We start from the raw sequence: 25,431 nt of genomic DNA on the forward strand, positions 1-25,431 counted from the left end.
CAATGCAGAAAGCGATGATACTCACTACAAAAATAACTGCGACACAATGCACATATGAAATCTTGAGAAAAACAACTTTTGGGTACGCTCGCTAGCAACCAGTCCCATGCACAAACATCCCTACTTGCTTCCAACACTCCAGACAGCAGATCCAAAGAATATTTGTTTTAAGATACTCACATCACCCATCTCTCTCAATATTTGTTTTTAGATACCCACATCACCCACCCATCTCTCTCTCTCTCTCTCTACACACACACACAGACACACACCCCTCCTGAGGTCTATACATTGGGGTAAACTTTAGGAAGTAATTTGACGACTCCAAGAGCAATTACACTTATTCATGTACAATCAATTGTGATTGACCCTCTTCTTCCCGGCCCAATCCCAAGCCGTATGACAAAATGTACTTGGTCTGGTGTCTGACTCAGTGTGTGTGTCGGGGAGGGGGGATGGGTGGCAGTACAGCTCAAGAAATGGCCAGCAAGAACCAGTCTGATTAGAGCAGACAGCGGTGCAACTTTCTGTATAATACAGCCTGTTTAGTTTGCAAAAAGATGAGTGATATTCTTTATAATAAAAGCAAACAGAGATAAGGGGCTGAAAACCTGCATGTCTTGCTTCAGTAATTTCTTTCTTGGCTCAGTTGTCATCATCTGCTGACAGGAAGTTTCTCATCTTATATATAGAAATAGGAAGTCACGACTTTCTGTCCAGGTCAGTGACAAAAAGAGAAGCCAAAGAATAGAGTGAATGGTGGGAAAAATGACTGGGAAACATAATCTCATAATTAATTTACATTTCTTGATTTGGTTTAATATAGGCTTGTCAGCTTGTTAATGGGTAGCATATTATCCTATTTATACCCAAAAAATAACTTTTATACCCATACTTATACTTTACCCAGTGGGTAAGAGACTCTACCTAGACCCATGAAATTAAATGATTGAGTATGGATAGGGTCTAATACCCTAAAATGTCCATGAGTATTGATATAGTCTAATACCCAAAAAATGTTGTTTAAGTGAAATTATTAAAAAATTATCAAATCAAAGTTGAATGCAAATGCAAATTGAAATGATACTTGAAAGATTTAAATGAAAGTTAGATATATTATACTTAATTATTTATTTTTACAAAATCTTATGTCTTCATTCTTATTTTGAATTTGTCTCGATTTCATAACCAATTAATATTATCGGTCCATTATGTGAACAAACTTAAGATTCTTATTTGAAATAAATATTGGTCTATCATTTGGACAAAATCAAGTTCATTTTAAATTTCAAAGATGATTAATTTGCACCTATTGAAATTTAAGTAATTAATTTTATTTTATCAATAGACGGGTCATGGAAATCCACTAATAAGTTAATTCAGTAACGTAATTGTTTGACTTGAATGTAAATCTAAATATATTGTAAAAGAGATAAAATTAAGTGGGTCTCATATGGGTAAGACCTAAACTCTACCCAATTCTTTTAGGTATAATTTGAATAAGACACTATGAGTATATTATAGGGTAGGGTATGGATAGAAAATTGCTATGTGTATTTGTTAAGTTCAAGTTCGGATAAGGCGATACCCGCCCGTTAACAGGCCTAGTTCAATAATAATGCTTTCAAGTGTTTGTACAATAACAAGCCAAGCCAATATCATCACCGTCACACATCCTTGTAAAATGATCAAATATTTACAGTTTCTAACTTGCGATAAAGGGAATTTACTGCTGTAGAGAATCCTGAGAGGTGTAGAAATCTTCAAGATAATGTAAGCCCAGAAATATCCAAAATGTGAACTTATGTCAAACTTTCTCATTGGCCCACATAATTTTCTTGCTGAATAACTGCTCTTACTGCCAAAATGGTAATGGTTCTTGTATGGACCAAGATTTGTTAGCTGTAAGAATCCAAGATGCAATATAGGTTTATCAGCTTGAGTTTTTTTTTTTTTTATATTGTTTGATATATCACCTTACTTATCCTTAATCCCACCAAATGAAAAATAAATCCCACCAAATACCCAATAGAGAGTGACATCCTCAACAGCCAGAAGCATGTTTTTATTCTAGGATTGTTTTTCCTAAGGAGAAAAGAATGTGGGACTCTACATTTTGCAGAGTGGACAGCAGAGTGGGGTACCATGCAAAGCTTGTGAGTTGTCCAGCAATAGAGATTGGCAGCATTTCTCTTTACTTAGTATCTGTTTCCCAAGTTGATGCCTGAGATCAGCCACTTCTGTATTTCTGAGAGCCCTTGAGCAGAAAGACCACTTTAAAAGCCATTGAATTGCTAACAGAAACCATAGCAAACATGTGAAACTTCCATCAAGAGGACAACTTGATCAAGGGTCTTCAATGTTGGAATTGTTCCATCGGAACACAGATGAAATGTTTAATGTTTCTTGGGTACATTGATACACGATAACACAACTGTTCTACGATATTAGATTCAATGTTCAGATCTGTTAAAGACAAGAAAGGGTGCTACACCAGATGGGAAGTTCATTTGCAGCTATATGTGGAGTAGTAGGAGGGGGGCTAACAGTTTTAGGCCTAGCCATTTTTTTAGTCTGGTTTTTCATGTTGCGGTGCAGAAAATTGTCAAACAAAGATTCGGAAACAGGCTCTTCAGATCCATCTGCAGTTGGTAATTAATGGCTACCAACTTTGCCGAATCACTTCTTCCTTCTTCTCCTAATATTTCTGTTAATTTTACATGCTTAATTATGCTGCCTCAGTGGAGTTGAAAAGAGGTCCAACTGCAGTTCCACCTCTACCCGGACCTTATAATAAAGCAAGGGAGTTCAGAATCGAAGAGCTGGAGCAAGCCAGCAGGCAGTTCAATGAGAACAACCTCATAGGATTTGGAACTTTCGGGCTAGTTTTTAAAGGATTGCTCAATGATGGAACTGTTGTTGCCATCAAAAGACGCAGTGGTCATCCGCGACAAGAATTTACTGAGGAGGTATGCAAAAAGATTAGAACTAAACATCACCAGTAAACCGGGAACTCAATTAATTGCGAAGGCCTTTTACGTGCTTATATCCTTTCTAATTTTTGTACTCAGGATGAGACTATTTATAAATGAAAAAGTAAAAAACGCACCGTCACGCATATCTATCAAAGGTTGCTAGTTTATTATTCACTGGAGGGAAGAATATATGTAAATGGTTTCTAAACATAGAATTTCTTTCTCTGGATTATCTGGACTTAGAAATGTTTGATTTTCTCTGAGACTGGCAATGTGATCACAGGTGGCTTATCTCTCTGCAATTCAGCACCGCAATCTGGTTAAGCTTCTAGGCTCCTGTCAGGAAAAAGGATCCCAGATACTAGTTTTTGAGTACTTGCCCAACGGCAGCATGTGTAGTCATTTATATGGTAATATGGCTCTATATTTAGAATTGCTTATAATCATCTAAAATTCATGATAATTAGAATATTTTACTCAATAGACACTGGGAAAGATTCAATCACAAAGCTAGAATTTAAGCAAAGGCTATCCATTGCAATTGGAGCAGCTAAAGGTATCATCATAAAGATCTCCAGAACTTTTCTCTAAGTTCTTCAAGTATAAACACAAGGTAAACTGAATCATCTCTTCTTTCTTTCTACTTTTCCACCATATCAGGTTTACGTCATTTGCACAGCCTACAACCTCCAGTAGTTCACAGTAACTTTAAGACAGCTAATGTCTTGGTTGATGAGAATTTCATCGCAAAAGTTGCAGATGCTGGGGTGTTAAAACTACTAGAGAAAATTGAAGATGCTGGTTCATCCAGCTCAAGTTCCTTCAATGCATTCAGGGATCCAGAGTAAACTAATTCTTGCTGCATTCTCTGATTTGGGCATGGGAATTAGCCTTATCAATGCCTTGATATGTCATCTGCCATATGCTTAGGTTAGGACTACACGAGGCGTTCCATGACACGAACGACATATACAGCTTTGGCATATTCCTTTTGGAGCTCATATCCGGAAAGGAGGCTACCGAAAAAGAGGCCTTCCTATCAAATGATAGCATACTTAAATGGGTACACCGAGAACCTTTTCCACAACCTCTTTATTGGTCCACGTGTATATTCAGATTCCAGTAACAAAATTTTGTAACAATAACACTGGTTTTTCGTAAATTTAAATAGGTCCAAGAACATCTAAGTTTGAACGATTTAGTGGACTACCGCTTGATCGGGAGCTTCACAGCAGAAGGAATGAGGGATCTTGTCAGGTTAATGCTAAAATGCATGAGCTTCCCTGGGAGAGAGAGACCGAGAATGGGAAATGTAGTCTTGGAGCTTGATCAGATACTCGACAAGGAGATGACACGGACGACAGTTATGGGTGAAGGAATGGCAACTGTCACTCTCGGGAGCCAACTGTTCACATAATGAGAGTGAGAAAGATGAAGAAGATAAGCAAATATTGAGGAGGCATAAGTAGAAGTTATATCATGGCTGTGTTATATAGTTTTCCCTCTACTTTTCCTTTTCCTGCTGGAAACAAGAGGGGAAGGAAAACATAGAGTGGAGATAATGGAACATACCTAATCTGTATAAATTGTTTCTTCCATTTTGCCACAATTAGACCAGTTATCAGCGAGCATGATTTATGTCTAACATAGGATCCTAGTAATATGCTATCAAGCCTTTTAGCTTCCTTTCTACTTTCCTCAAGACTTTGTTCAGGGTAAAAGATTTCCATAGCCCAAAATGTAAGAAAGAAAAGACAGATGCTAATACACTTATGTTCCAACAGCAACTGATGCCAACCCCTCATCCTTCTGTCGTTGTTAAATCTTAACCTCGTGTAAAAATGTCAATTTTCAGTTTGAGATGGCTTTTGTGCTTGCTGTCCTTCACATCATATCATGAAATTTGAGTGACTTAACAGAAAAAACAAAAATAGGAAGTGACTTGAATGCTATTCTTGGGAAGTATAAAGATAGATGTGCAATTTTTAAGGTCATCAGCAAAACTCCAATTATCCACTCCCTCCAAAAAAAATCTCTTCTTTCTCCATTTCATACTCCAAGCAAACACCATAATCCGTCATTTATGGCATTTTCCACTGTATTTTCAGCGACCACTTTGCATTTCAAACCACTCTCTTCATCTCGCCCGCAAACCAATTCAAACAAGCAACGCCCCTCTAACAAAAACCCGAAAACCCGGAAGTTAAAATCTCTAAGTTACCCGCCGCCGGCGCTCCACTCCAGTGCCGTGGAAGGTGGAGATGCTACAACTTTCACCCGCTTACCTCCGAAAGATGATTTTATCTTCGACAATTTAGCTTCACAATCACTTAGTGAAGAGATTAAGCTTTCCGATTCTAACCCCGCAGCTACTACAACTAGGAAACTTGATGAGAAGCTTGGAGAAAAATATGGGTTTGATTCAAGAAATGGTATTAGTCAGGAAAATTTGGGTCTTGGCTATGAGGGTTATGAGGTGACTGATGATCTTGATGATGAGAATGAGGGAAATGATGAGAGGAGTGGCAAGAACATGAGATTTGATTACGGAAGGTTTGAACTTTATGAAGTTGGTTCGGATGATGAGCATGATGATGAAGACGATTTTGACGGGGAAGAAGGTTTAATGGTGTTTGAGAGTGAAGGAGTTGAAGAAGAAGAAGATGGAACTAAAGAGAAAGAGAAAGGGGTTCCAGCGGTGATGAGATGTTTTGATAGGGCTAAAATATTCGTAAAAGCAGGGGATGGGGGAAATGGGGTGGTAGCTTTTAGGAGGGAGAAGTTTGTGCCTTTAGGGGGACCATCAGGTGGGGATGGTGGGAGGGGTGGGAATGTATATGTGGAGGTTGATGGTGCTATGAATTCATTGTTGCCGTTCAGGAAGAGTGTACATTTTCGGGCTGGGAGAGGAAGCCACGGGCAGGGGCAGCAGAAGAACGGGGCGAAGGGTGAGAATGTGGTGGTTAAGGTGCCCCCAGGGACCGTTGTGAGGGAGAGTGGTGGTGATGTGCTGTTTGAGTTGTTGCATCCAGGGCAGAGGGCATTGTTGTTGCCAGGAGGTAGAGGTGGGAGGGGCAATGCGTCGTTTAAGACAGGAATGAATAAGGTGCCCAAGATTGCAGAGAATGGAGAAGAAGGGCCTGAAATGTAAGTATATTTGATTACTGAAATTCTGTTGTTAATGTATGTTTGTTTCTTCTGTATGATATGCTTGTGTAAAATGGGGCAGTGGATGCTGCTCTGTACATATATCTATGTGCTTGCCTCCTGTCCACATACCGGAGCGGTGTGGTTTTTAGCTCATCAGTAACTTACCAAAAAAATGTTAAGCATAAGTGCCCAATGGATCAAATTTAAGAAATTTTTCTTTCAGTTTATGAACAAATTTTGTGTAGCGAAATTCATTGACACTCTTATGAGTCATCATACAAGTCTTTGGTGCTAAATCTGGGTATCTGAGTTGTTATTTTTCTTCTTGTTTCAAGACGAATCTCTTTGGGAGCAACTTGACCTGGATGTGCCTGGTTCCCTTCAACTTTTCTTCACGCACCATCTTATTTTTAAATGTGTTCTTTTGATTTCTGAAATTAGCTCCTGGTGTTAGTTCGTGTTTAATTTCATCTCCACTCAGTTTCTCAGCACCATAAATTTAGTCTTAATACAAAGCAAATGGATATTATAACTTCTCCAATTCATTGTCACCTTACAGTTGCTGGCCCTTCACTGTATATTTGTTACCAAATTTAGGTTTAATATCTCTTTACAAAGTATTCCTTTTACGTAAATATTTATTGTTTCTGAACAGGTGGCTAGAGTTGGAGCTGAAGTTGGTAGCAGATGTTGGGATTGTTGGAGCTCCAAATGCTGGGAAAAGCACGTTTCTTAGTGTAATCAGTGCTGCTCAGCCAGCCATTGCAAATTATCCCTTCACAACTTTGCTTCCAAATCTTGGTGTTGTTTCTTTTGATTATGATGCCACAATGGTAGTTGCAGATTTGCCTGGACTATTAGAAGGGGCTCATCGAGGTTTTGGGTTAGGCCATGAGTTTCTACGGCATACGGAGAGATGTTCAGTTCTGGTACAGTCTATCCAACTTCTATTCTTCTGACAATCTTAGATTTCTTCTTTTTCTGTGGTCAATTAACTGCATCTGCAAATGGCAGCACTCTTATCGGATTTATGTTTGTTTTCCCAGTCGACTTAACTTGAAAATTTTCTCCTGTGTTTGGATGTCAAGGCCCAGGCTTCTAGTTATGTGTAGAAAATTTATGCTAACTTAGCAACTAATTTAGAAACTTCCCACCTGGAGACTTAGGTGCATATAGTTGATGGTTCATCAGAGCAACCAGAATACGAGTTTGATGCTGTTCGCCTAGAGCTGGAGATGTTTAGCCCTGAACTTGCTGAAAAGCCTTATATAGTAGCATACAACAAAATGGATCTACCAGAGGCATCTGAAAATTGGCCATCGTTCAAGGAAGCACTGCAAGCTCGTGGCATTGAACCTTTTTGTATGAGTGCGGTTACTGGAAATGGCACCCAGGAAGTCACAAATTCTGCTTATGAGCTTGTATGCAAAAATGCAGCAAACAAAGAAGAAGGTCAGAAACGATATAATAATGCCAGTCGAGGGTTTACAATTTTCTTTACATGTTTTAGTTTTTACACCATTACTTGTGTATGTTCATCATGTCTCTGCCTCGTATATTTATACCTTATCCATTGACCTGGACCCTATTCGTGCTAATTGTTTGAGCCATGCATAACATGGCTTTCTTTTCTTGATTTAGTTATCAGGTTACATTTGTCAAAATTCATTCTTTTCAGCAAGATACATTTGATGATGCCAAGAATTTATCTAAGAAGATTATGTTTGTTCCTAGAACTTTGTTTCATTCATTTGAACATGGAATGTGATCCTTCTTTCTTTAGTTTTGCATTCACACACTGTTTCAATTCTTTGTATGTCTCTCCAGGTATACTGGATCCAACAGATTTGGATTACGTAGCTGATATGATGCAGAAGCAGCGCGCAGCTCCTATAAGTGAGTTTGAGATCTCACACGATAGCAGCACCAAAACATGGCATGTGATGGGAGCAGGCTTGCAGCGTTTTGTCCAAATGACCAACTGGAGGTATCATATTATTTCGACAACTTAAATCTTTAGTTTTTCTTCCCTCTCCTTTCGCTTCTATGAGTTATAGTCATGTCTAAGACAGATCTTGTTTGACTGCGGGAGTTAGGTATGTCTTGAGCCCGACGTCAGTCAAATTGTTTTCTGTTGAAATGCTTGAGATCAAATTGGTTGGGTTTAAGTTTACGATAAGAAATATGATTTTCTGAGCCACATTCAACTTTTGTGAATGAATACCTGCAATTTTACCAAGTACAAGACTCCATATATGATTGAGCAATGGTCCCTTTATATTCAAATTTTCTTCTTTTATATTTCCTTTGAGCAGATACAAAGATTCCGAGCGAAGATTTCAACATGTTCTTGAGGCATGTGGTGTTAATAAATCCCTCATGAAGCTAGGCGTGAAGGAGGGTGATACTGTCATTGTTGGAGGGGTATGTCCAAACTTTTGTATTACACGATCGCCCAATAGAGTGGTTCAACCGGAATTAGTGCTTGCTTATAGTTGATAAATTCTTTCAACAGCTTCTCTTCCTGTAACTTGGCACACAACTTCCATAATCGATACATGATAATGAAAGTCTACTATGATCCTTGTTGTAGAAAACGAATTAGAAAGATTGTAATTTTTGCTTTCAGACATCTTTTGTATGTGAAATCTTTTAAGGCCTCACACGTTCATCTCTTGTCACTACTAGATGGAGCTGGTGTGGCACGATGCTCCAGACTCGTCAGGCCCAACAAGTGGGAAGAAATGGGCAGCAGAATCAGTTGAATGACTTGCATTCAGATCATCTCTCAAGGTCAAATTATCAAAAGGTATGGCTTCGTGATTCTTGGTGCTTCAAATAGTTCACTTCAACCTCAAGTTACTACATCACAAGTGTAGTTACACGTCTATATCTGAAATAATTCTAACAATTGAAATACTGCGTTCATAAAAATTAACCGCCTTCCATTATTTCCGGAAAGAAGGCAGAACTGAATGAACCCAAAGATTAGCATTTTCCCACTGCCTGGAGTTAGAGCTTTAGTCTTGGAGTTGAGCAAAGAGGTAAACAAGGGACCATGGAGCAGGGATGAGAAGAAGATTTGAAAGCGTAAGTTATTGAGTGAGAGAGAGAGAGAGTTTGAGACACACCTTTGTTGCATTCATTTAACATCGTCTCTAATCTTTGGATGCATTGTCCGAGAGTTGCATGCATGGGTGTGGACTTATGAACAGATGAAGCGTCAGCCGAGCATGTAGATGTTAGTAAGTGTATGAAATCCCAATATATTTGCTGTTGGATCCAAACCTATGAAATCCCAATCTTGGAAATTTTCAACTGGTAATATAATATATGGGATGCATCTTCTCAATAAGAACTCTCCTTGGGCTAATTCTTAGTTAGCCCATTGGACTACCGCCACTCTATTAAGTAATTTGTATGATGATAAAATTGTTGGTTCATATTCTTTTAGATATGGATCTAATTTAATTTAAGTAAATTGCATCAGTATCTCTTTAGGTTAGGCGTAATTATACAAACACTTTTTGTACTTTATAAAATTATAAGTACACCTGTTGATATGTTGCATATAGGGTGTTTGTGTTAAGTTCTGTTATTGAATAGAGAGCGTAGAAGTTGTATGTGTAATTACAACGATAATTTTAAAAGATGTATTTATAATTTTGTTAAAGACAATAAGTATGTAATTGGATCTAATCTCAGTATGTGTCAATATAATTTATGACAAGCCTAGAACTATAGACATTTCAACGAGAAAAATAAAAAATTATTTTAAATATCGCCGACAAGTAGGGAAAATAAAAATAAATAGATGGAATTCGTCGTGTTATTAAGCTATATACGCTAGGAGTTCAATTTAGAATATGATTAACTTTTAAAAGAAAATATTTTTACTTATTTTAAATGATTTATTGGTTTAAAATTACAATTCTATAGTTCCTAATGCTTTAAGAGTTTAATTTTAGTAATAATTTGAGACTTAATAATAAAAATATGAAATTAAAATTAAAAAGAATGAGAATATATGAGGAAAGATAGGGAGGGAGGGAGCAAATCTGATGATGTGGTTGGTTGTACCCTAATGCATGGGACAGAGTACCACAATCTTTGACTCTGGCCCACACTCCAGATTCACTTTTACTGTTTCTGGTAACCCCTCAGTTTCACCCTACGCCCTCCCACACCCAAACATTTTTTAAAATTAACCTCGTATCATCATCATCACCACCATCACCATCCAATCCATCATTATTCTTATTCCCTGCGCCGCGCTTCACGTCTCACATTCAGACACGTACCCCACCCAATGCACTCCGTACCTACCCTGGCTGTCTGCAGTGCAGTGCCACTCATGCCGACGTGGCACCCAAGACGGCTCTCCCTGATCGACACGTCAGTGGGCAGAGCCCCACCGGATTACAACGGGAACAGTGCTTACGTGTCAACTCAACATGGCTCTCTCTCAGATTGCCGGATGACGTGGCGGTGCAAGCATGTTGTTTCTGGCTGGGTAATCGTCGAATTTGGTCACATAATCCGGCTACGTGTTTCCTGCCAATAGTCAGCGTGTGTTAGTGTGTGAAATCCTCTACCTCTTGTACATTATTTTTTTAAGGGTAAAAGTTTTTGTTTTTTTTGAAAAATTATCAAACACTCTTTAATAATAATGTCCGTTTGTTATCTTTCACATTTTTATTGAGGTTTCGTCCAAATTTTTTATTGAATAATTCAAAATGTTGGTTGGATTTTGAATTATAATTTTATATATTATTTAATTTTTTTTATATATATCTTAGGGTAAATTACATCGAACTCTGCTGAAATTTGGCGTAATTATGAATATCTCCTCGTTATTTGAAAATTACAAATCCCCCCTAATATTTTATGAAATTATGTAATCCTTGGATAGAGGCATGAAATTGTCAATTTTATCTTTACTGTATTTTTCTTAAAATAAAAAATTAATAAAAAAATCGAACGAGATAGATGGCAAAATTTTAAAAATTATAAAAAAAACATATCCACATAGTCCATAAAAAAAATTAAATAAAATTATAATTTTTAATCCATAATGGCATTTTGGTCAGTTCACCATAAAAAATGAATGAAAACCATAGGAATTAGGTTAATTGATCAGACGTTCATTAAAATCAGAAAATATTGATAATTTTTCAAACAACAAAAGAGTATTTGTAATTATAACAAACCACAGGGGTCGTTGTAACTTTTCCTATATTTTATAATAACATTCATTAATAAATTAATTTTTTTTTATAATAACATCCATCCAACATCATTCCTTTTATATTTTCAAAAAAAATAAAATTTCAATAAAGGTAAACTTGACAATTCCATCTTACTATTCAAATATTACAAAAAAAGTACCAAAGATGTAAATATTTTTCCAAATGAGGAGTACATATCATTGTATCAAACCTCAAGAAAATTCGATGCAATTTTTCCTTTTTTAAAACGACAAATTAATAAAATGACAAATGTAGTTGCGATCAAACCCTAATCCTAGAGTAGTAAAATTAAAAAATCCCACTATAAAACATGAAACATGCTTTATCATAATAATAATTACAAGAACAAAAAAAGAATTGATGACATGGATTATAATGAAATGAAGCATGAGATTATGGGACTATTTGAGTCAAGGAGTATGATAACAAGCATGAAGAGAAAATGATATGAAGGAATTTGTGATTTCCAATCCAATCCTCATTAATTATCACATATATACAAACCATCTTCTCAAATAATAGTAAAAGGGATCAATTTATGATTACATTTCATTTTCCCAATCATTATAGTGCTTCATAATTAAAGAACAACCATATAAAAAAAATTAAAAAATAAAAATACACACTTGTTCATTTTTCTCTAATACTCCATCATGCCAAATTCCTCTCATTAATTAACCTCGAGTACCTCAAAATCATCATCATAAGAGCTACAATTATATATATATGTGTATAATTATTATAGTCAATTATGAAGAACGCAAACAATATCATGAAGTCGCATATACGCGCTTAGGTTGGTTGATAATGGCAATAATATTTTTTCTGATAATTATTAGGGATATAATTGTTGAATATGTGTGCAGCAACGATTGCTTTTATGACGAAATTACAATGCAAATATACCGTTTATGTGTATTCAACGGGTAATTTTGATGTTTGAATTATTGTAATTGAGAATATTAAAATTAATGATCCTTGTCCAATAAGGCAATAATATATATATGTTGTAGAATTGGTCAAAAAGAAGGAAGAAAAACAAAATTGTTTGATTGTCAAATGTGGTCAAAGTGCAGGTCCTTAGTCCTTACACTCTCCTTAGAATGTCATAATCTTTTTCCCTAAATTCCGGATGGCCTTGTAAATATTTAGACAAAAGTGTGTGCAATTGTTTTGGAGATTGTGCAAAATTCCCATCTGACCCAAACCAGTTTCTCTTGTCAGGATTTGAACCCTTTTTTTTTTTTTTTTTTTTGCAGTAGGGAAAAAAAAGAAAAAGAAAAAGAGGCCCCCACTTCATTTCTAGTATTTCTTGAATCAAATTCAATTTAAATTTTAATTTATTCCAAGGAGTTTAAGAGCTAATTATGTGATTAACAAATACTTATATATTTATTTATGCATTTTAAAACCAAGTGGATCACATCCTTTTCTGGTGTTGAAAAAGTTGTATAGCAAACCCTTCTCATAAAGGGAAGAAAAACAGTGTAAATCACTGGTTTTATGCATTCTTTGATTTTGTTTAGGGGAAGTTTGGCAAAAAGTTGAAATAAATTAGCTTTAAAAGAATAGATTTACTGAAAATTTTGACTAATTAAAGATGCTAATCGAGTAAATTACATAAACGCCTCTAAATCTTGATTTACTTATACAAACATCTCATGTTCTTTATAAAATTATAGCTATACTTTTGAGGGGGTGTTAGTATAAAGTACATTAGAGAACGTTTGTGTAAATTTTTGTCACTGAATAGGGGTGTTCTTGTAATTACAGTTACAACAGCGATGAGTGCATTTGTAATTTTGCAAAATTGATAGGGTATTTGTACATTTAAATTTAACATCAGGGATATTAATATAATTTATCATATTATTTAATAAGTGAACCATTACATTATTTTTAACAATGTAAAGATGCATAATTAGGGAAAAACAATTAAAAAGAATTGTCCATAGAGATTAAGATGAATTGGTGGCATTCATGTTATCTTTGCATATTAAACTCTTGAAAATAGTTAGTGGAGGAGTCAAGGGATCATAGATTTTGTCCATGACTCCAGTCCATGTCACACTAAAAGGATAGAAACTTATTAAAAATTCATATTAAATTGTATAATAATTAAACACATAACCATGTAAATTAATTTCTCATAATTATATATATAGAATTTGATTTCAAAATATAAGTTTCATTAATATAAAGAAATAAAGGGCCTGAAAAAAATTATATTTAATCTACTAACTAAAACATACTTAATTAAAGATAAAATTAAAAGAATGGTAGTTAATAAAATTCATGCATTAAACACAAATACTTTAGGTTTTGTTCAAAAATTTATGCAATTATTAGTTGAGGTGAAAAGACAATTTAAGACAGAAGTGGTGAGCATCATGGGATTTTGAAATGTTTTAAGGACAAAAAGGAGTTGACCCCTTTGATTATAACATATGGGCTTATGTTGTTTCCAATGCCATTTAGGCATGTCAAAGCTTAATCAAGAAATCATAAAAAAAAAAAACAAAAGTACCCCTAATACTATTGGAACTGCTAATTAAATAGGTTGATTCTAATTAAATGGCCCACTAATTATTATTTTTTTTATTAATTAAGCATTTGATTGCCCTTTTGACTATAGCCTTTTTCAAGACACTTTTAGACAAGACACCGCTCCATCACTCACCAATTTTTGCTTTGTTTTTTTACTTACTTTATGGAATAATTCTTGAACAATATTATGTAACCATGATGAAATAATAGTAGTTGTGTAATAATAATAGTAATAATATGTTGCATTCATTGTTGGTTTACTATTTTGAATTCACAATTTCATTATTATTTCAAATATGTATGCATTTCTCTAATATTAGTAATTTGTGACATACATTATGAAAGATTGAGAACTCGTACAAGTACGGATATTTGGCCTTAATACAAATACCGCTTAGCTATTTTGGGCCAAGGTACGAAATTTTCACAGAGCATATTTACACTACTTTTCTCTCAATCTCTCATCCCACTCACTTAAGTATCGAAGGGTCCTAACAATCTGTTCGTTTTTTCATATCTCAAGCACCTCTAAATAGACAACGCTATAGAGCACCAACAACCTCCCAATCCGGATCAATTATTCATTTGAGATGAAATTATCCAAGTAGAATAAAGAATCAGCAAATCTATCTCATTTCATGATCTTGAAACAATAAATGTGTAATAAAAATGGGGAAATTAATTAGCTTATAATTAATTACATATAAGTGACAAATAAAACTACAATGTTTGACTTATGAAGTACACCTTTTTTGTCTAGGAATTGCAACACATATATGTTCCCACAACGTATGTACATAATCCAATTGTCACAATATATGTATTAATTATTATCTGGGATTTAATGATTTTGGTAAGTGAAGATCCCTAACTGCTCCCTTTGAAAATCAAGAACAAGACAAGAGAATTACTTGATTAGTTTTTGCATCGAACGCGGATTAAACATGTGACTTATCAAGAAAAGTACACTCACATTCTGCTTATATTTTCAAATGCCCTTGAGATTCTCAAGAAATATATATATATATATGGAGACAAAATATCCTGTTTGTGATTATCGTTTCGTTATCCTAATTTAATTTGTCATTACTTTTTGTTTAATTTGATTTGAAATAGTTGATGTTTTTCAAGTTGTCCCAACATTCTTCCATGGGTTAATAGTCTAGAATCACAAACTTTTAATTATCAGTGTCAGGGAAATTGTTTTGCTTTGCTTTGCATGCCTCTAGGCACAATGTTGTCTGTATCTATCAGCTGCTGGTAGGGTAGCTGAGGTTCTTGTCTTGGAGTTTTTGGATTCATATTATGAATATAAAATTAAGGGTAAATTATTACAATGAGTTTTTTTTAAATTTGTCATAATTATAAATATTATTTCATCATTTGAAAAGTTAAAATACTCCTCTAAAATTGATGATTGTCTAACAAATACCCTTTTATGATAGCTCATTATAAGATGTATTTGTTAGACGATTGTTAATTCCAGACGAGTATTTGTAATTATAATAGATTTTTAAAGAGTCCATTATAATTTACATTAATCAAGATGATTATGAATTTTCACACACAAAGACTCACATGTGTGTATGATGAAATTCCACTGAGGCCCTTGAAGATTTAGGTGTTGCAAAAAATGTACCATATATTTGCAAGAAGGGTTAGAGTGGAATCTTGAAATCCTAGTCAAGATCAAAAATCTGATACTCCGGAAAGGGAACAGTTTCTTTTACTTTTTTTCTTATTTTCTGGGAGTCATATGAAATATACTAAAAAATTAACTTAAAATAGTTTATTACTTTGGGAAATAAAATGTTAGGACAAAAAACAAAAAAATCTTTCAACGTATGACACTTGCAATGTGTCCTTTTTTTTTCCCCTCTCCATCACTGCCTTTAAAAGAGAGAGCCCATTTCACAAATCTTGCAAGACACACTCTCCACTTAACTCCAACTGATCATCAAACATCTTTTTACCTTATTCTTCCCTCATCTCCCCGAAAACTCACACTTTTTCCTCGTTCCATCCAATTCAACAACTGTTGTTACAATGTCAGCACCTAATAAACCTTCTCATGATAAACCCTTTGCTCTCTTTGAGCCCATACTCACTGAGACAGGCTTCACATTGCTCCAACGCAACACGGCGGCCGTGTTGCAGTCGACCGAGCGGAGGGGCCGCAAGAAGGCGGCCGAGCCGGGGAGGTTCCTTGGGGTCAGGCGGAGGCCGTGGGGCCGTTATGCAGCGGAGATAAGGGACCCCACCACCAAGGAGAGGCACTGGCTGGGGACATTTGACACTGCCCAAGAAGCAGCATTGGCCTATGATAGGGCAGCCCTTTCCATCAAGGGCTCTCAAGCAAGGACTAACTTTATTTACTCTGATCAAACTACTTTCCACTCCCTTTTGAGCCCTTTTGAGTTTCAAAGCTTTTCTGCACAAACTAAACAGCAGCCTGCTGCCAATAATGTCACTGGTCACGCTTCCTGCAGTCAGCCTGCTGAGAATGTAATACCTCGGAACCATGTCCATGTGCATTCGGAGAACGACACCTGTCATTCCCATGAATCTTCCTATGGTTCACCACCTAATGATGATGATAACTGCAGTTTCTTTAATCTCTCCACAACTGACACAAATTCTGGGTATTTGGACTGCATAGTTCCCAACAACTACTTGAACCCCTCCAGTTCTTACAATAATTCTAAGAATGTTGATGGGGGGCCGCATAAGGCTTTTGGCTCAAACTTCAGTTTCTCATCAGACAACAATTATCAGAATAGCAATGGACTTCATGTTCTTGATTCCAGCACAACAACAATGGGATGGAATCTTGAAAACCCTGAAAATTTTTCTTCTTATGATCAAGAACTTGGATGTGGGTTCTGGGAGAGTAGTACTGAGCAGTCATGGGAACTTTCAGCCATGATAAATAACCCTTCAATGGTTGAGAATAATACTCAAAGCTGTGAAAGTCAGATGATGGCTCCAGCCACTGCTGCTGCTAATCCAGCAAGTTGCTCATCTTTTTTTCCTTGTTTTGGGGATGCAGTTGACCTGGGCCACTCTCTATTTTGACTGATGATTTTAAGTTATAATATCCCTGGATTAATTTAAATATATATATATATATATTAATTTCTTGAGTTAAATGCATGCCTTGTGTGTATCTATCTCCACGGACCTTTCTCTATTTTTGTTTCTTCTGCTGCTGCTTTTCCTTTATCTTTGTTCATTTCTTTGGGCAGTTGAATCTGGATGACTAGCTAGGGGTTTCTTCAATATATTAATTACTTGTTGAGTTTGACAATCAGGATGGCATTAAGACAGGACATCTAATATGATAATCATATTTAGTACTTTGCTAGGGTCAATGTCATATCACAAGATTCATGTGGTTCAAGAGTGGTACTAAAAGTAGGCTTATTTGAAGGTTTAATCATGTCATTTCACATGATGAGCTTGTATGCAAACAACTAAAATGCTTTACAAAGATGAAATATGTAGTGAGAAAAAAAAGATGGTTGTGTAATGGACTATTTGAATACCAAGTAATATTAGATCAAGAAAGAATTTGTCTGGAAGATATATACCTTAAATAATTCCAATGAGAACTAGGCAAAGGTTAAGGGTGGGACAAGCTAATTGAGTCTAATTGTTCTAATTAACTAGCAAGTTGTCCATGTAACCAGAGCGTACTTGCCCCTAACAAAAATATGTAAATTTCTGACTAAGAATTTGCATATTCTGCAAGAAGCCAATAAATCCTTTTCCAACGTACTTCAGTGATTGTAGCTTTTACATATACAACATAAAGCCAATGCTATGTCTGGATCAAGAAATTTAGTTAGAAAAACAAAGGAAAAGGAAAAGTTGCAACAAAGTACAGAATCAATCATTGAAACGAAGACAATATTTTCCTCAAATTCAAAGTCCAGACAATGCATAACCCATAGCCATATCCATGTTCCTAGTAGCGTGCAAACCACAGCCATCAGATTACCGAAAGATATATCCTCAAAATTCAAGGTTTTATCTAAATTCTTTGATGTGTTTGTGATAATCTATGAAAAAGAAGCATGCAAGCAATTCATATTTCACAACATAACTACATATCTTACATACAAACGTAGCATTAAATTGCCTTGAAGTTCTATGAGTTTATCATTGCCTCCAAAACAAAGCCCCAGGAAAAAAGAAGGGGAATAAGAACACCGCTGTATTCATTCCCTTGTCAAGTTGGGATGTTCTTCCCAATGAAGGGATGAAAGAGGTGTAAAGACAGTTAAATCCAGATGGAGAATGGCCAGGACTTATCTTTTTCGTTTCGAAAAAGATACCATAAATAGACACAAGCAGCTCCAAAATTTGAGCACTAACGAGGAGGTTGGTTTCCTTTCTTGTTATTCGAAGACTAGCTGAAAAGCTAAATGTGGTTTCCGAGATGTTTTCAGGGGTATGTATGACTTATTCAAAATGGAAATGGTGGCTACATGACGATATTATGACCATGGATGACATAGCTAGAATGTGCTAGATCTGATAGGACGAACATTGTTGGTTGAGACCAGGCATCCGACGGGGGAATTGGACCATAAACTTTTAAGTTTGCATGGTGAAATGGTCGACAGAGACAATGTCATGACTCTATCCTTTCTATTCAGCTTGATGCGTGAACCTCACCTCCACGACTTATGGTACTGCCACCACTTGAAGATATAGAACCCTGTCCAGACTGCTGCGCACTTGATTGAGGAACAGCTCCACTTGTAGAGAATAACGAACCACCGGCAGCACTTGAACTGTTCATAGAAGACATTTGCCATGAGAAGGCATCTTTGTTGTACCCGGAAAGAAGCTCAGGCCTCAAATCTGATGACGAGGTTGATGGAGCCAAAGTTGCATTTGTGGATCCCACAGGGTAAGGAGCAACTGGCATATCTGTCAGAGAAGATGCAGATGGGCTGTAACTCAAAATTCTCATTGGATGATCAAATTTGCACGAGGGGCCAAATTTGCATACTCCATTTTGAGCATAGTGAGAACAAAGTGGAGCACCCTGAAAAAAGGTGGATATGCAAGTCAAAGATTCCATTAGAAAGGGGAAAAAACATATCATAGGATCATCTTAACATCATCATAGCTGGAACTAAGAGCAAAGTCTAACCATGTAAGCTGCAGTAAGATTCACTAGGGTCATATACTTCGCTTTTCAATCCAGAGAGGAACTCATGCAGCATCTAGATTCTACCCTAGTTATCCGTCATTTTCTAATTGAAGTACTTAACTATAAGCAGTTTCAGTGACAAAATGCACGACTATAATCCACAGCCCCACTCATTAGCAGGCAGTAGCCATTCTGCTGAAGCGGTCATCTCCACAATCATGAATGTGAAGAAAAAGGATTTTGGAAAAATGACCAACTTATTCTACAATTTACAGCTAGTTTAAAATGGTTCACAAATTGAAGGGAGAAAACTTTGTGCTTACTGGGCGTAATGGCAGACCCATTGGACTAAGTACAAAATTGATCTTTGGTGCACTCCACTCTGGTGGGTGATGATATTTACATGTAGCTCCAAATTTACAGTCCCCAGTTTTCAAATAATACTGGCATTCAGGTTGACCAGGTCTTTCTGGAAATGGATGTTCCTTTTGGCTGCTGCTTGAGGGGCCAGCAGAAGAAGTAACAGAAAGGAATGGTCCTGTATATGCAGTTGCTGAAGGAGACAACTGTGTCAACCCGTAAATTGGGCCTGGACCAACTGTGGGTTGAGCACTTGAGGAGGCCACAGGACTGACAGGTGCCTGTACCATGTACTTGTAGAATTTAGCATAACATAAAATCATCTCAAGAATCTTCAAAGTCAGACAAACAGTTCCAGTTACACCTACCGGATAGGGAGTCCAACCAGGAACAGGAACAACTCCTGGGGGAAAGAGCATCGGACCGTAACTTCCAGGAACATATGAGCCAGGAAGCATCGCAGGCCTGGCAACAGGCCAGTTGCCTTGAATTACCCCATACTGTTGAGAAGATTGACCAGAAGGAGACTGCACGGATGGGTACCCTGCTGGAGCAGCCAAAGGTCCAGCACCAGGGCCTGGTGGTGCCGGCACTTGTATCCCTGCTGGCTGTGGATGATGAAATTTACAGGTAACACCAAACTTGCATTGACCTGTCTTTACATAATAGGAACATTCTTTTTCGCCCTGCAGAATAACTCTATGAGACAGCTAATTATAGATGGTCTCTAAATGAAACCATAAATGACAGTAAGAAAAAATAAACAAGAACCAGAAAGTTCAAAGAGGAAGACCGGTCGCAAAGGATATCCATAAACGTTCAGTGTGACTGGGGCTGAAGACCCAACTCCATGTTTTGGATGGTGATACTTGCAGGAAGCACCAAATTTACACATTCCGGTCCGCATGTAGTACTACAAATCCAGCGCAAAGGACGATTTGAACAAAAAGCAGAATTTTCATAAACAAAAATTAACACAATCGAGTATGAAGACAGCTTGGAGCTCAACAAATAAGACAGTATAATTATACAGAAAAACAATTAAAAAGGAGAGATACCTTGATTAAAAAGTAGAGGAAGCTTAGACTACTCAAAAGTGTAAAATGTGTAGAATGTTATAAGGATTAAATCCTTGATGTCAAAGCTTAAGATGTACAAAGATATAGATGCCCTTTTAATTGCTCAAAATAAATAATAATCTGGCATAAAGTTCAACATTGTTAAGACGGTAATCAGATCTTTTTTAGTCCGTCCAAAAAGTAACAGGTGTGATAAATAATATTAGAAGACGAATACGCATAAACTCCAACCACAGATGATAAATTTTCCCTACGGATTTATAGCAAAAATTTTGTCAATCTGAAAGACATAATAGAAAGAGCAAGAATTTGCTCCCACGGTAGATCCAGACCATAAAATGTATCAACTCATAATCAATATGAAGAAAATCTTTCTTCCAAGAGAAACCACTACCAGTCGAATGTTACACCAGTTAAGTCGAGGAAAATACTTTTCATGATCTGATATTAGTCACATAACAAAAATTATGAACAACATGAATCATAACACAAGTAATGTAGCAAAGCATAATAGATCCAAATAGACTGACTTTGAGATCCTTATTCGAACCAGAAGTAGGATATAGACGAAACTGCAACTAAGAAACTTTGTATCTTTCATCTGGCCACAACAATATAAAATGAAGTATGAGAGAGAACAAGAGTAACCCAAAGCTTAAGTTTTCCAGGTGTTTTTCACTGTTTGACTTTGAAACTACTCTTTACACAAACTAAATCAATATCCAGATTCCAGGGTGAAAAGGATGAACTCCTTAGAAGTAAAGGAAATGGTTTGATAATTGATATTGACCATCCTATTGAAAAAACAAAGAGAAAAGAATGATTCCATTATCAACCACATAAAAGTTGATTAATTCATAAAGAACACACACAAAATTGTGCAGTAAAGTCTAGAAGGTACAAACTCTATATCTTGATATCACTAAGAAAAGATCTTCCACTATTTCATGATAGGTAAGTGAAATTTTTGAGATCTCGAAAGTTAGAGGATAACAGGTGTTCAACAATGGATCTTTAAACAGAATCCATAGGATACAAAAGCTCGATATCAGATAACCAGATGAAGCACTATGGACCAATAAGAAGTGCACAGTCTCCCAATATATAGACAGGAAATTGCCAAATTACTTAAATGAGCATAATCTGGCAGACGTGCTAATGCCAATACCAAGGATTTAAAACAATGGATCAAATCTCAGCATCCTTACAATAGACAATAAGCAGAAGAGTCACCTAAAGCGCATGATCTAGCAAATGCACATGCAATTGGATACCTGACAGACAGGTTGGCCAGCACGTTCTGGGTACTCGCCTCCACCGGCTCTCAGAGCTCCCATTGCCTATGATCATGTAACCACATAGCACGAATGGGTCAATGCATGCTTACCAAATTAAGATGATTAATGAATAATATAAATATCTTCCCAGTTTACCCTACTTCCATTTCATCAAAAGTAACAATAAACCACACATAAAACAACAATGACACCATTTTCACCCGAATTACTCTCAAATCCATGTAAATATCCCCTAATTCCATTTAATACTCATGTACCAAATTGATGTGAGAGTGAAAAATGTAAATTTTGTCACCAACTTATTCGCTCTTATTTCACCAAAAACCATGCTGAACTCAACCAGAACAAGAAAGACTCGAACTTTACCGAAATTACTATCAAATCCGTGTGAATCCCTCTAATCCAATCCATGCATGCTTGCATAATTCATATAACCCTTCAAAGTGTAAATTTTTCCAAATCTAGCTCACTTCTATTTAACCAAAACCACCTTAGATCCCCCACCTAATAAACAAAAGGTCCGATTTGGCTTAAATTAGCATCAAATCTACATAAAACCCCACGAAACTACACTCTTTAACCAACGATCAGTGCCAATCATGTATTAAAGAGTCAATACTTTTACCCTATAGCTGAAAAATCAGAGCCTTACCATGCTACGGTCACGAGGATGATTGAACCGGCACCTATTTCCGTATCCACAGAAGCCAGTCCTCAAGTAATAGATACAATCAGGCTCATCGGGCCTCTCGGGGTACGACTCAGGACCACCGCCTAGGCCCAATTGCCACATAGGCTCTGCATTCACAAAATCAAACCTCAAATGAATCAACATTACAAAGTTGATGCTCAATTTGAGTCAAATTCAAGTGAAATTCAGATGAAATTCAAATGCAACTCGCCTTCAAGCCCGGTCTCCCCACCAGGCGCCGCCCATTCCGCCACCGGATCCACCGGCGCCGCCCATTCCGCCACCGGATCCACCTGTACCGCCTCCATTGCCTGGGTCCCACTGTACCTCTCCATATTGTGTACACTCACGCACGCACGCACGCACTCACTCTCTCTCTCTACTAAAAATATACAGTACACTATAAATATGTATCACTTAAGTACTTCACAAAATATTTACAGAAGTATTTGTGTGGGTGTATAATTACAGAACACAGAGTCCTATATGCCTGCAAGAACGAGAGAGAGAGAGAGAGAGAGGTTGTTTGATCGAGAAGGGGTTTGGTGGTTTTAGAGAGAGAGAGAGAGAAGAGGAGGAGGAGGAAGAGTGAGAGAGGTTTTCTACTTTTTAGTGGTTTTTCTCACTCTCTGCCTTTTATATATTTCACACTCAGTGTGTGTGATTTTTGTGCACTTTTTGTGTGCTATTATTATTTTTTTATTTTTTCTTTATTTCGCCCTTTTGGTGCGCTTCGTTTATTCTCCGCTGCTCCCATTTTCTGCCCCCCTTTTTTTTATTTTTCTTTTTTTTTGTTTGAGTTCTTTTTTATTTTATTAAATAAAATCTCAATACACAAAATAGTATCTTAATTTAATCAATACATTAATATAATTAATAAAAATAAATATATCACAAATACTGATATAAAATGAGACAAATATTCACATAAACTGTGACAAAAATCCACACACCTTAAAAAATTCAATCAATAACCTCAAAACTTTATTAATAGAATTTTTTAACTTTAATTTTAACTATTAGAATAAGATATCATCGCATTTATTTTTTAATTTTTATTTTACATTTTAAACTATTTGTATTTGTTGTCTGTTTTGGCGGTTTTATTACGCGCCCAGGCCTACCTAACAGCAATCCCACGCCTGTGTGGTCAACTTATGGCCTGTTTGACTTGAAAAGACTCTTTTGCCCTTGGAATTTTGTGTTTGTCATGGACCGACATGTGTTCTTCTTTTTTCTTTTTCTTTTTTTCCCCCTCCCCTCCCCTCCCCATTAATTGCTTTTTCTTTTACATTAATTATTTATGTATTTTAGAGTTGTATTCCATTCATGCTATTTATGATTTTTGTGGGTTTTTTTTTTATTGTTCGTATTTATTACACTTTATTTATGTTTGTCTTTTCACACGATATCAAATTTCTTTAACTGATTGACTATATACCTATAGTATCGATTTTTGAACCATAAATGAGTGTACAAGATATCTGCATTCTGACATGTAAATGCTATCTTTTCTCGTGACAAACTTTTGTACACCAATTCGACCAAATTCATCTATTGTGGAATAAGTTTCCATCGACATGAGATTGCTCGATAAAAATAAATAAAATTGAAAAAACTAAGGTGAAACAATATAAATTTAAAATCATATAGTTTGGTAAAAAGCATTATAACATAATTAAAGTGGAAAAAAAACTCATGTATGTGGTCCAAAAATTACAAAAGATTATGATTTGGCAGCAAATGAATTAAAGTGAAATTGATTTGTTGTTTCACATATTGCCCAGAAAGATAATGGTGATGCACTCTTTTTGTGATGTGTGAATAAGTTAAGTTTCTTTGTATAGGGAGGGGGTATGTAGAGGGATAGGGATAGCCTTATGTGTTGATAAAGAGCTATTTCCTCTAATAGCTAAATTCATGGATATTCTTTAAGAAATGTAGATGCCTTGGATTCCATTATTTAACAAAATAAAAATAATTACATCCCAATAATTGAATCCCTTTGGTCTATCGAACTGGTTGTAATGTTTTTTAGATGTATCGATGTTAAAATTAAATGATAATATCTCAGTGTATTTTCATTTAATATGTGATTTTCATGTACTGTGTATAATGTGTCTTCATTTGCTTAGCTACGTCGCATGAGCAATATTAGGTTCAAAGATGATTTTTTACCCTTCATCTGTCTTTGGCGTATTCAAATTATAGGGTTAGTTTGGTCATTTTGTCATTCATTATGGGCTCGTGATCTTATGTGAATTACATGTTATATCCTCGAATGGGCCAATCCTGCTTGACGATCTGTATTTTTTTTAAGTAAATAATTCACTCGACTTGATTGATATAAATTACATACAATCCAGGGCAGTAGACACGCTCGTTTGAAGGGTTTAATTGAATATAATACAGCTTTATATACTATTATAAAAGAGAACTCTATTGTCGTATCAAATTTTAAATATCCAAAGTTACCTTTCACCCATTCATTCCCTTTTCCTCTAATAAAATTTGATTATAATAATCATTTCAATATTTTTGACAATTTTACTAAAACACCTCTCAAATTTTGATATTTTATGTTTTTGAAGTCATTATCACATTATCAATAATAATATTAGTTATTTATAATTTTTAAATATTTTTACACACACATCGAGTATACCGTATGCTGTTAGTATAATATAGAAAAGAAAAAAGGTCTCCTACAAAGATTGTAATTGAGGTCTTTTTTTCCCTCATAAAATAATGTGAAATAAAAAAAGATATTTCTATTTATAGACTGAAAAAATTGGCAAGGAAAGTGGGCAAATGTATTTTAGACCATTATATTATTTTAGTTCATTCTTTTTTTTAACACTATATATAATATATTAAATGAAAAGAATGACAATGAAAAGCTGATGCAGACACCAGGG

General features: G+C 35.8%; 4 protein-coding genes and 1 long non-coding RNA gene across 6 annotated transcripts; 3 read left to right on the forward strand and 2 right to left on the reverse strand.

The window, feature by feature from the left end:
- Positions 1 to 55: 55 nt before the first annotated feature.
- LOC148786772 (uncharacterized) lies at positions 56 to 716 on the reverse strand. The gene is made up of 2 exons (XR_016068022.1): positions 612 to 716; positions 56 to 527 (listed from the first exon to the last, which is right to left on the reverse strand). It is a non-coding gene; the product is annotated as an uncharacterized LOC148786772 (long non-coding RNA).
- A 1,317-nt stretch (positions 717 to 2,033) lies between these two features.
- Positions 2,034 to 4,584, forward strand: LOC105171488 (proline-rich receptor-like protein kinase PERK3). The gene is made up of 7 exons (XM_011092625.3): positions 2,034 to 2,651; positions 2,743 to 2,969; positions 3,259 to 3,385; positions 3,460 to 3,531; positions 3,636 to 3,819; positions 3,906 to 4,038; positions 4,147 to 4,584. Exons 1-7 carry the CDS (start codon positions 2,498 to 2,500, stop codon positions 4,390 to 4,392), a joined length of 1,143 nt encoding a protein of 380 aa, XP_011090927.1. The 5' UTR covers positions 2,034 to 2,497; the 3' UTR covers positions 4,393 to 4,584.
- A 152-nt stretch (positions 4,585 to 4,736) lies between these two features.
- Positions 4,737 to 9,443, forward strand: EMB269 (GTP1/OBG family protein). 2 transcript variants are annotated; one of them, XM_011092627.3, is made up of 7 exons: positions 4,737 to 6,122; positions 6,781 to 7,054; positions 7,292 to 7,577; positions 7,953 to 8,112; positions 8,441 to 8,549; positions 8,814 to 8,934; positions 9,088 to 9,443. In XM_011092627.3, the coding sequence occupies exons 1-6, from the start codon at positions 5,059 to 5,061 to the stop codon at positions 8,892 to 8,894; spliced, it is 1,974 nt and encodes a 657-aa protein (XP_011090929.1). In that variant the 5' UTR covers positions 4,737 to 5,058; the 3' UTR covers positions 8,895 to 8,934; positions 9,088 to 9,443. The 2 variants fall into 2 exon arrangements, with proteins under 2 accessions (XP_011090929.1, XP_011090928.1); XM_011092626.3 differs by having other exon boundaries at positions 9,091 to 9,443.
- Positions 9,444 to 15,859: 6,416 nt separating this feature from the next.
- Positions 15,860 to 17,141, forward strand: PUCHI (Integrase-type DNA-binding superfamily protein). Its single transcript, XM_011092628.3, has one exon. The coding sequence runs from the start codon at positions 15,968 to 15,970 to the stop codon at positions 16,994 to 16,996; it is 1,029 nt and encodes a 342-aa protein (XP_011090930.1). The 5' UTR covers positions 15,860 to 15,967; the 3' UTR covers positions 16,997 to 17,141.
- Positions 17,142 to 17,985: 844 nt separating this feature from the next.
- LOC105171491 (Zinc finger C-x8-C-x5-C-x3-H type family protein) lies at positions 17,986 to 23,133 on the reverse strand. The gene is made up of 7 exons (XM_011092629.3): positions 22,725 to 23,133; positions 22,475 to 22,620; positions 21,799 to 21,864; positions 20,239 to 20,358; positions 19,814 to 20,131; positions 19,409 to 19,726; positions 17,986 to 18,977 (listed from the first exon to the last, which is right to left on the reverse strand). The coding sequence occupies exons 1-7, from the start codon at positions 22,846 to 22,848 to the stop codon at positions 18,579 to 18,581; spliced, it is 1,491 nt and encodes a 496-aa protein (XP_011090931.1). The 5' UTR covers positions 22,849 to 23,133; the 3' UTR covers positions 17,986 to 18,578.
- Between the last annotated feature and the right edge of the window lie 2,298 nt (positions 23,134 to 25,431).

The sequence above is a fragment of the Sesamum indicum genome, linkage group LG10 (genome assembly GCF_026168435.1).
Source record: "Sesamum indicum cultivar Baizhima isolate 11 linkage group LG10, ASM2616843v1, whole genome shotgun sequence".
NCBI classification, from domain to species: domain Eukaryota; kingdom Viridiplantae; phylum Streptophyta; class Magnoliopsida; order Lamiales; family Pedaliaceae; genus Sesamum; species Sesamum indicum.

Excerpts from the sequence above, each read along its gene's own strand:
- LOC105171488 (XM_011092625.3), top strand. The coding sequence starts at position 2,498 with ATGGGAAGTTCATTTGCAGCTATATGTGGAGTAGTAGGAGGGGGGCTA. Across the intron at positions 2,652-2,742 it reads TTCAGATCCATCTGCAGTTG|TGGAGTTGAAAAGAGGTCCA; the intron begins GTAATTAATGGC and ends ATGCTGCCTCAG. Across the intron at positions 2,970-3,258 it reads GACAAGAATTTACTGAGGAG|GTGGCTTATCTCTCTGCAAT; the intron begins GTATGCAAAAAG and ends ATGTGATCACAG.
- EMB269 (XM_011092627.3), top strand. The coding sequence starts at position 5,059 with ATGGCATTTTCCACTGTATTTTCAGCGACCACTTTGCATTTCAAACCA. Across the intron at positions 8,113-8,440 it reads GTCCAAATGACCAACTGGAG|ATACAAAGATTCCGAGCGAA; the intron begins GTATCATATTAT and ends TCCTTTGAGCAG. Across the intron at positions 8,550-8,813 it reads ATACTGTCATTGTTGGAGGG|ATGGAGCTGGTGTGGCACGA; the intron begins GTATGTCCAAAC and ends TGTCACTACTAG.
- PUCHI (XM_011092628.3), top strand. The coding sequence starts at position 15,968 with ATGTCAGCACCTAATAAACCTTCTCATGATAAACCCTTTGCTCTCTTT.
- LOC105171491 (XM_011092629.3), bottom strand. The coding sequence starts at position 22,848 with ATGGAGAGGTACAGTGGGACCCAGGCAATGGAGGCGGTACAGGTGGAT. Across the intron at positions 22,621-22,724 it reads TGGGGAGACCGGGCTTGAAG|AGCCTATGTGGCAATTGGGC; the intron begins GCGAGTTGCATT and ends TTGTGAATGCAG. Across the intron at positions 19,727-19,813 it reads CTGGTTGGACTCCCTATCCG|GCACCTGTCAGTCCTGTGGC; the intron begins GTAGGTGTAACT and ends TACATGGTACAG.